General features: G+C 46.3%; 1 protein-coding gene across 1 annotated transcript; it reads left to right on the top strand.

Moving 5' to 3' along the window:
- The first annotated feature begins 9,795 nt into the window (after positions 1-9,795).
- On the top strand, positions 9,796-10,656 carry LOC115324999. The gene is given in 1 exon segment (XM_040223684.1): positions 9,796-10,656. A coding segment is annotated over 1 exon segment (861 nt).
- Positions 10,657-11,273: the final 617 nt, after the last annotated feature.

Consider the following 11,273-nt stretch of genomic DNA (forward strand, 5'->3'; position numbering starts at 1 on the left):
TTTTTTTAGAGTATACTACTACCCCTAACAAAGGAGCATCGAAAGAGAGAGTTACAAAAAATATATAAATGCAAACATTTCGAGTTTTCAAGTCAATCTGAATTAGTGATGCTGGGGTGAAGGCTATTCCAATCGGATATAGTTTGTGGAAAAAACTAATATTTAAAGCAATTTATGCGGACCTGGAAATTGTTTATGTATCTTGGGTGTGAAGCTAATCTTAGTTCTGGTAGAGAAGCTATAAACATGTTGTCTGTGTTGATGTGAAAGCTGCCCGTGATGATCTGAAAGAGAGTTTTCAGCCTGTCAGTTATCGCGTGGTGTGAGAGAGGAGTCAGGTCTATTTGTTCAATTAATGATGTCGGCGAATCGTACCACCCATATTTATTAAAAATAAATCTTAGGGCCATTCTCCGCTCCATTTCCTATCTCTCTATTGACGACTGTGTAGGGGTCCCAGACGGCACGTGAGTATTCTAGTGTTGGCCTAATTAACGTTTTATATGCTAGGAATTTAACTTCAAAGGTTACGAATTTAAGTGATCGTTTTAGTTGCCAGAGTTTGTTTGTAGCTTCGGGGGTAAAGGAAGCAATGCGTGAGTTCCAGGAGAAGTTCTTCGAAATGGCAATTCCCAGATACTTGTACTCTGAGACGCTGTTAAGTGCATGTCCGTCTAATCGGTAGCTAAAAAGGTAAAGGTATTTCTTTAGGGTTATGGTCACAGTTACACACTTGGAGGGGTTCAAATTCACTTGTCAATTCCTGCACCATGTTTAGTTTGAGCTGGTCATCAGGGGAATCAATGATGCTATATACAATACAATCATCAGCCAACAATTTGATATTTACATCAATATCTGAAAATAAGTCATTCATAAAGAGTAAAAATAATAGCGACGAGAGTCTAGAACCCTGCCGTACACCGGATATAACACTGCATCTATTCGAAGCAGAACCACCAAAGGAAACAAATTGCAGACTCTTTGCCAAAAAAGCGTGCAGCCAATTTAAGATTTGGTAATTTTTTAATATAGTATGAAGCTTTTGTAACAGCTTAGTATGCGAGACAACATCGAAAGTCTTAGCCAGATCTAAATATGTAACATCCACCTGTTTGTTTTTATTCAGCGCGGAAGCAAAATCATGGACAGTAAGTAAGAGCTGTGTGGTTGTCGAGTAGCCCAATCTAAATCCGACTTAGTGTTTGATGTTGGTCTAAAAAGCTAGTGATAGGCTTCCCAATTATATTTTAGAGTATTTTGCAGCACTGAGATGTTATTGAAATAGGAGGATAGTTTGACAGATCGGCTTCTTGGCCCTTTTTGTGAATGGGTTGCATTTTAGCTCTTTTCCAGTAACTTGGTAAATCTGCATTTGAGAGAGATTTTAATATTGCGCGAAATATTAATATCGCGGGAAAAACGAAAAATATTTAATTTACAAAAACAACTTTGCCCTTTTGCTAATTTCTTAAATTTGTTTCGCCTCTAAGAGTGATTTTCGTTAGTAGGCGAATTGTAACCTAACCCATAAATAAAGTAAATAAAAAGTTAGTTAACCGATTTGAGTTAATTAGCCAGCTTACCATGATGCTTTGTTCCTTAGCCAATGTCCACCGAGCCTGATAAGTACATAGTGAAGACGGCACCTGTGTAACTCGCAACGCTTTAAAAGGAATCTATCGCAATTAAAATTTAACCTCCTGTATAACTCTTATTTCTTGTGTGAATCAGCAGGAGTAGGAGGTGTTTGTCCGTACAAAGTTTCTCTATCTCGCCTTAACTTGAACCGCGAACCGCACCACCAAAGGAAAGCATTTCCCGAGTGTAATTTCTTGCTACGCCACGCACCATACAAGTTCGAGAACGTCGACCTTCAGATGGATGTTCAGACTCGTCTGACTCGCAGATGGATGTTTTGACATGTTGGATGACTTGGCTTAGTGGATATTTCGACCTATAATTAGGGTTCCGCGTTTTCGGTTTCTATTTTTTTTCAAATTTCGGCGTACTTTTTTCGGTGTTTATTTTCAAATTCAATTTTCAGTTTTTTTCGGCGTATATTTTGTCCACAAACGTTTATCGGGTTTTTTCGGTGAATATAAAATAAACACCAACGGACACTGGATCAGATGATCCTTGTAGCTCTGATATTTGTGATCACTCAAAGGATAACGGCACAGATACACTGGAAAAACATTTTACACATTTTTGGCAAATGTGTGCAACTGTAAAACAAACAAGAAAAACAGACGTACAAACAAGTCAGATATGAAGCCTATGCCCAAAAAACATGGAACTTCACCTTCTGTACCAGGATTACGTGAGCTTATAATAGTACACACACATGTACGTTCCCAGGTTCTCCTCGTTGATTCGCACTCTTTGTTTCCTGTTAATATGACCCTGAGCTTCGAGAATGCACTCTCAACGCTAACAATGGACTCTGGCATGCTGAGGAGATGAAGGGCTGCCTGAGCCAAAATCGGCCAGTAAATCAATTGTGACCGCCAAAAGAGACACGGTGCGACGTTTTGAAGCACAACACAACATGCAGAGCTTGCGTCAAGTCAGTTTTCCTTATAACGAATTTGAAAGCACGCTCGTACATGGCGAAGCCATGGGGCATTTCGGACTTCAAGTTCCGATCGATGATGCGCACATGAAACAAAAGCGTCGTGATGGCATCCGTGTATCCCATACATTGGGAAACGTTCCAATAGACCCAATTCCACTTTTTCGTCACGGCCCTGCGGTACGACTGAAAGATCAAAGTGACCTTTACCGGTTAAAACTGAATTTTAGAAAATGAATTTGACGTACAATTATCGATTTAAATCGAAAATTCCGAACCTAAATCTGACCCGAATTTCCGAAAATGAATTCGGCATACTTTTATCGGTTTTTATCGGTTTAAACTGAAAACTCCAAACCCTACCTATAATAGGATGTTCTGACCCGTAACACGATCTGGCCGGGTGTCACGTGGCCTGTTGGATGTTTTGACTCGTTGGATGTTTTGACCATAAGCGGTGAAAGTGCAACGTATGCACAGTACCCTTGGCCTATAGACATTTTTACTGTTTAAGAACATAAACCGCTGCTTGCTTCCCAAGCGACTTGCGGTCGCTCCGTCTTTGCAAGCCCGTGGAGCTTGCTTATGTCAGCAGCGCTAGAAAGCAGAAGTGCTACGTGGATAACAAAGTTGGAGATTTAGCGAGGGCCTTCGGCTATACGATTTAACGTATTGGAGAAGACAGGTTTGTTTGCAAGAATATTCGGAAATATTGAACAGATCTCGCACATCTTGGTTCTTTTGGCGTTCACCTGGAGAATTGGTGGTTAAATGTTTCATCGACTTTTCAAGTACCGGTGTTAGGGTCGGGTTTGTTCATTCTTTTTATGAACGGGAAGTTCTCTGGAGCGTCAAAGACTGGAGCACCACCTGGTGACGTTTGCAAAGAAAGGGTCTGTAGAATGACCGCCTCATTGGCCCGATGCGCTTTTCTCACAGCAGCACGCTTCGTTGAGTCACATTTGCGCGTGCGAGTGAAGAGAAAGAGGCTGTTAATCGGTCTAGGGGAGATAGGGCTGTTGTTGCCGTGTCTTTTTCTCAGAGAAAATTGGGGAATGAAACCATTATTTTATTTATACAGAGTCGCGTACTGTCCGAAGCACTACGGTTAAGCGGTGTGTTACCCGCTGAGAGTGAAGGGGGTGAAGGTCCCTTTCGCACCTACCAAGTGAGTTACTCGCGCAAGCCGCGCGAGGAGCGTTCTGGCGGTATCGGGACGGCCGCGTAACCGCGCCGCCGCCACCGCCGTGCATACGCTACCGTGCCACGCACCACAACGAAGGCAATTACCGGGGATTCTATTAGCGTTGGGGGACCGCAGTGGCGAGTGCGACTCTTCCCGCAAAGAACACCGCCTGCTTGGGCGAATCTCGGCCGGATGTGCCAACGGATGCAGCCGGCCGGATTCATAAGCCCACAGAGACCGGGAGCATCAAGCGATCCCCACCCCGAGGAACGTCCGTCCATTCCGGGGCCGCGGAGTCAGAAGTTGCCGCGTCGCCGGTCGCTAAGGGCCCGATAGAGGCACTTCATTCAACGCTCGACTGACACAGGAGGGGGAAACGAGGAGCGGTTCGACCAATGAACCGTCGGCCGCACGGACGACGTCACTGAATTCTCCGTTTGTCCGTGCTTGCGGAGGCCCCGGTCACGCAGTAGAAGACCGGCGGTTTATTAGCCGAGCGAGCGCGTGGCTTCCTCCTGTTCCGTCGGGATGGGCGAAGTGCGGCCGTCGCGTCCCCATCTTGGGGAGTAATCGAGGACGGGAAGGCGCCCATTCCGGGTGTCTTCTTTTCCCCGAGGCATCGGGGCTCGAGTCCGGAGTCGGCGATCCGAAGGGCATTACGTGCGTGCTGATAGCTCCAGCGCGGGGGAATCTTTATGGTGCCACTGGCGCTTTGACGGACTCGCGCTTTTTTGTTTCTTCCACGTTTGCCGGCCATTAGAGACTCCCAAATCCGGAAGGAGGGGACGAGGAGGAGCCGGGGGATCCGTGTTTTGGTTCGAGAAGTAGCCGTCGGGACGGTTTCTGACGACGCCCAAGCATTTCGTTGGCGCTAACGCGGCCCAATGGGATGGGACACCACTGCCTCTGGTGCAGTTTATATCTCGACTTGTTTGTAGTTTCCATGCATGTCTTGATTGGTGTTCGAATCGTTATTTTAAACGAGTTTTAATCAGAGAAGAAGCCGTTTCGTAAAGAGAACTCGAAATGAGTACAGGTCAATGCGAGGAAGTACGTTCAAGCGAATATCCGAGAGCACCTGTTCAAGCGGGTCAGGTCCGAATCGAAACAATTCCGGCGTCTATGTGTGCCTTAGAACCCAGTATACTGCCGATATTGCTGATACAAAGCGAGCTCACAGGGGACATCCGGCCGATACAGAGCAGGTGCATATGCGACAACTGGCCGACACCTGGCCGACAGTCCGACCTGGGCAGTACTCGCACGATATCTCGCCAATACAATAGGTCCGTGGCGAAATGGCGGTACGCCAATACCTGCCTGATGTCGTGACGTGGTGCAAAACCGCACATTCGGCCGACATGGGAGCAAGTTTTCGGCCGACATTGCCACGACACTGGCCAAGTATCGCCGTGCTGCTTCGGCACCCCGTTTACGCACTTTATTTCTTCAGTCATTTCATAAGGTGCGGGGCCACAGTGTACACCCTAACAAGATAGTGTATTGTGGTAATTACACCTTTACGAAAAGGTGTAGGGTGGTTTTACACATATATAAAAATGTGTACTGCAGTATCACAACTTTTAGTAAAGGAGTTAGAAAAATCACACCTTTTTTAAGGGTGTTTAACCTTTTTTATAAGGTTTAAACCAAAAGACGTCGCAAAAAGCTTAAAAACCGGTCTTGTCTCTCTCGGTCGTTCTCGGTTACAAGTGTGGGAACGAGCCTTAAGTTGAGAGTCATGTGACGGGCGCCCCGCTGCGGCGAGTCGCCGAAACAAACTATACTTTTTTTTTTTCTCCTGTTGGCGAGCGTAAATGGAACGGCACCCCTTCCCCGTTCCTCCGTTTCGGTTTCGTCTGTTTCGTTTGCACTCAAAATTGTGCGACAAACTGCCGGGGCTGATTGATTACAGATTACAGATATTGATACACGGGAACAGCGTCGAAAGGGCAGTATCCCCTGTTTGGAGGTTTCGGCGGTCCATGCGCCACACACTCTAAGAAAAAAGATGGTTTAAAAGGACCGGCAGCATTAGGTCCTCTGAACTCTCATTTGCTCTCAGAATAGACCATCTTGTTCGAGCTAGGTACCGTGCGCAAATGCTGAGGACTAGCTGCCTTCCACCGGGACTAACTGAAAGGCGCACAGGAGCAAAAGCAGCCGCCGGAGAAAAAGCGCGGGAGCAAAAACCTCGCGGACAAGATGGCGGCGTCTGCTGCATCGCCGATGGCCAGCGTTACCGAAGCACTTACTGTATCGGAACGTAAGGGGAGGTATCCACAGACAATCGTATAGCGTCAAAAATTGCAAGAGGGGCATGTTTAAAGGTTGAAGCTGACTTCATAACGATGGCAGCCTCTGTTCTAGCACGTCGTGGAAGCCATCGCTGACTCAAGCGCCGCCATTGCTGATGCACTGGCCATGCGGCTTTTGACCCTTGTCCTGGCGTCCTTCCCCTTTGCAATCTTTTAAACGAACTTTGGAAGCGTTTATATTTTCTTTGTGGTTTAACTGGGATGAAAGTAGCCCGTAGCACGTAGTAAAAACGTTTCCAAAGACAATGAAGAATTATTCTGGTTTCTCTTCTTTTTGTATTCTTTACAATCTATGTGTTGTTGTTGTTTGTTTTTCTTTCCGCAAGAGAACGATGCGGTTGCCATGGAGACGCGCATGCGCAAAGTAGGGCAGTTATGCGGGGAAGCGAGAACATGTCTGCTGGGAGCCTATGGGGACGCTGTTTTATAGACTGTCACAAATAATTACTGTGTGTACCGAGGGGGGATCGGTGGCCGGGGAGGAAGAAGAAGACGCCGTTCCGCACGGACGCGCTTTATGTTCTCCAAGGAAAATACACCGGCCACTGGCCGGGGAAATGCTGAGGCTTCGGCCATGGAGTTCTTCGGAAACCATGACAACTGAATACCGGACCGTCTTACCTCGTCTACACACAGGTAATTTGAGTCTAAATTCTGTTTTCCTGCATGGAGATCTTACCGCGAGACCCTACCGCGCACCTGACTTCCGTGATGCCTTACGAGGAGTGGTTGAGGCTCAAGATGTCATCGGATTCGGCCAATTCCAAATGAGCCACGTATGGATGGTAACTTGTACTAACACTTTGGCGAAAGCCAAGCTCGTCAACAAGGCCGAACTCTGTGTGAAAGGACACAAATGCATAGTCATCGACCCAGACACCAGGGACGTTAAGCTCCAGTTGTTGTGGCGGCCGGTCCACATGGAGAACAAGCAAATCGAAGAGGCGCTAGCGCCCTACGGCACGGTTCGTTCGATAGTTCGCGAGAAGTGGAGTTGCCCTGGGATTGAGCAAATGGAGACTTTAAACAAGGAAGTAACGTTCACACTCCGTGAAGGGATGAACAGCACCCAAATCCCGCACCAACACACGGTTTTCGGTTGCCGAAGCCTCGTGATCGTTCCTGGTCGCCCTCCTCTGCGCCTCCAATGCAACTGAATCGGAAACATACGTCGAGAGTGCAGAACTCCTCGGTGCGGCGAATGCCGCCGCTATGGGCACCCTACAGACGAATGTGTATCGACATACGCCGACAAGCTCCGACAGGTGAGAGCCCCTTTTGATGACGTTGTTCAAGATCACCTAATGGACATCAGTGAGATGGTTGACGCTACAGGAGAAGTCATCGATTCCGTAGCACCAAGCACAGAACGGGAAACTGCTTCCCAAGAAGCACAAACGACCAATCCCGTCTCACATTATGTCTCCCCTGAGCCAACCAAAGAAGACTCTACGATAACCACTACAGCAACCATGCGAAACTTGTCAGAAGACGAGTACCCTCTCTTGAAGGTAACAGAGGAGCCGTCCTGCAGCCAATAGCCACTGCCTCGCCGGGAGCGTTCCACCACATCCGGTGGAGCATCCGTCAAGAGACCTGCTCCTAAGGCAGAGTCGTCCCAGCCCTCTGTAATGGGTGCCAAGAAGGAGAGGCAAAGCGCAAGCCAGCAGCACTCCGAGAAGACCCTTACAGCCTGGCTCCAGAGCCGGACAACGAGATGAAAGACAATGATGTTCTACCTACATAACAACTAGTAACCCATGGCACGCCCCCCACTCAGCTTCGCTACCCTCAACGTCAGAGGACTGCGTTCACGTGCGCGACAGTCCCAAGTATATAGGCTCCTCTTAAAAAAACAGATAGACTTTGTTGCCATTCAGGAAACAAAGATATCGTCTGATGAGGACACCGCTCGAGTACTGGACCCTTTCCTCTTGACATACGAGGTGTGTGTCAGTCATGCTGATGGCTTGTCGGGAGGGTGCTTTTTGTTTTTGAAAAGCGAGTTCGAGAAAATTTTTATACAGCGAGTACGAACGACCAATTCGGTATTTTTGCCCAGTGGGACTCGTTTAAACAAGAAATTAAGAACGAAGCAATTGAATGCTCGTGCATAACATCCTTCCATGCAAAGAAAGACAAAAATTTTTATTTTACGCAACCTACAGACCCTCCACGAGCTAGAGTGTCAGACGCCTGGCCTGCTTCATGAAGAAATACTACGAGTGAAATGTCAGATACAAAGTCACGAACAAAAACGGTTCCACGGAGCACTAGTACGGTCTCGTTGTAGACGAATTCTATCCTCCGAGACACCCACTCGACGAGCACTTGACGATGAGACTCGCAATAGACAGTCAAAAAGAATACAACTTCTGAATTGTAACGGGGCCTTATCATCTGATGAACTTGACATCATGAATGCTTTTGAATCACACTACCAGAGCCTCTTCGGGCAAACGCAATCGATATATAGAGAAAAAGCTAGATATCTAGTCTCGCTGATGCCCCAGGTTAGCCAGCTTAAGAACGATCTCCTTGGTAGACCAATCACATTGGAAGACGTACAATGCGCGATAGATGAATTACCAATTCAAAAACACCAGGGCCCGATGGACTTCCAGTAGAGTTTTATAAAAAATACAAGGACCTCCTAAGCCCGTTTCTACTTAAAGTGTTTCTGGCAGCGTATGAGCAGGAAACACTACCACCTTTTTTTTATAAGAGCCATACGGTTTTAATCCCAAAAAGTAAAGAGGCAGATAAACTCCTGAATGTTGAAGGGTACCGCCCTATTACACTCTGCAATGTGGACTACAAAATCTTTGCAAAAATTCTGACAAAACGACTTCAATACGTCACATCCAGTGTTGTTGGCAATCACCAGACTTGTGGAATTAAGGGCAGAACGATACAGACAAACATACACGTAGCTCGTACAATAATAGAGAGCTGCTGTGCTCATGCAGATCAAGTGGCTATGGTTCAAGTGGATTTAGCAAAAGGTTTTGATCGCGTCTCTCATATTTTTCTATTCGACATACTCCGCCACGTAAACTTAGGACCAACACTTTTTAAAGGAATAAAGATATGCTACCGCAATTGTACCACTAGGCTTATAGTTAATGGCTCTCTGTCAGGTCCAATTCGTCTAGAGTCCTCTGTCAAACAAGGATGCCCCTTGTCCCCCCTTTTGTTTGCACTGTACTTAGATCCCCTATGTCTAAGCGTACTAAACACCGTTTCTACTCCACAGAGGTAAAAGTGTTGCGTATGCAGATGACACTGCGTTCTTCTGTAAAGACGAACGAAGCGTAGACAATGTGTTCGCTTTAGCTCAAAACGTCTGTTCCACGACTGGGGCGCTCATCAACAAGGCAAAGTGTACAGGCTTCTGGTGCGGGCAATAGGCCACAACACCTTCAAAGTGCGCTGGCATTTCATGGAGCTGCATTGCCCCTCAGTACTTAGGAGCTCCCCTTAACTGCGTTAGGAACAATGGACATTATTGGACAGAAAGGGTTGAAAAGATGAAAACTCAAGCGGCAATAATGAAAATAAATCACTGGTCTATTTTTGGACGGGCGAAAGCCTGTAATATCTTCTTAGCAGCAAAACTTTGGTACGCACTTCAGGTGATTTGCTGTGCTAGAGGCCACATTCAGAAGTTTCACAGAGTGTTTGCAACTTTTGTAAGGGGTTCCACTTGGGAATCCATGAGACGAGATAACCTGTTTCGTTCCGTTGAGCAAGGCGGTCTCGGGCTTTTACACGTCTTTTTAAAACAAATTATATCACGCTTCTTGTTCTTCAGAACTGTGTCTCATGACTTCCTTCGAACTTACATGCAGGCGGAGCTTTCGAGTGCGTTGCCGTATTTGGTAGTAACAACAGTGCCTGCGAGCACATCTCGTCCCTTGGGATACCTCGGAGAGGTAGTGAGCTCAAGAGAGTTCCTTTAAGCACGTTTTTGCTTGGAATAATCATTTAAAGTGTCACGGAAAGCTTTATATGTTGATCTCATCGATGCATTATTTCCTATACCCCTGTACCGAAGTATGTTCAGTAATGGCCCGGGACAAGACGTCCTGAAACCTGTGTGTAAGCTAGATGTCTCACCGACCGCGAAGTCATTCTTTTATAAGCTCCACACTTCAACGTTGCCGGTAAAGCCTTGGCTTCGCGAAAAAGGTATATTTGTTCCTTGGTCAGTGAACTGCCGTTTGTGCAACCAGCCTGAAACAATAGAATATTGCTTTATTTTTTGCACCGACGCCTATCTGTTTTGGGATGTCGTACAAAGGACATTGAAGAAAGATCTAAATATCTGTGCATATACGATACGTTTTTTGCCTTTAAACCAGAATGATACTTTTCCTTATGACCTGTTCACATTGATGGGTCTGCAGAGTCTTTGGAAAACAAGGATGATTGATAGAAATGCTGATCCTCCATGGTCTACAGAGTCCAATTTCATAGAAACTGTGTCACATGTACGTAATGTGTACGACCACCTCAAGAAACGCCCAAAATGGTATACCCTTCTTGACAAATGTGTTCATCTTCCCGACTTTTAGAGATGTGACCCCATTCGAAATATGTTTCCATATCCCTCTTTCTTCGTATTTCCATGTGACCATTTTTAGACAGTTTGAATGTAAATAAGGGATAACTCTGTTAGAATGTGTCTTGATTGTTCCTACTGTCCTTTTTCCATGTAATAAATAAGAAAAAAAAAAAAAAAAGGATCCGTGGCCGAGTGGGCTAAAGCGCACACCCAGCTCGACGCGCGTGGAGCGACAGCTCGCGCTGCAGAACCCAGGGATCCTGGGTTCGAGCCCCACCCCTGCCCGTTTCGATCTGGATGAGCATCGTACCGGCGTACGGTCGTGTATCACTACTGCGTGGTGCACGTTAAAGACCCCAGGCTAGCGGTTGTACTGCACTGGCTAAATTGCTCATCTACAGCGTGTGACTCATCGCAACTTTAATGGCTGACCAACTACACGCTGTATGAATATCCCCATAATCCCATTTGCTTTTGCTTGTGTGTACCATTACTTCTTAGTAAGAGATATACTCCTTGGAAAGTTTAGCAACAATATTTTAAAACAATATTGGTGCAGAAGAAGCCCCATATTTGTAACATCGCTCACGGTTGAGATGGTCACTGACAAAACGATTCCTTCCGTAT

The sequence above is a fragment of the Ixodes scapularis genome, unplaced genomic scaffold (genome assembly GCF_016920785.2).
Source record: "Ixodes scapularis isolate PalLabHiFi unplaced genomic scaffold, ASM1692078v2 PGA_scaffold9__187_contigs__length_104089568, whole genome shotgun sequence".
Lineage (NCBI taxonomy): Eukaryota > Metazoa > Arthropoda > Arachnida > Ixodida > Ixodidae > Ixodes > Ixodes scapularis.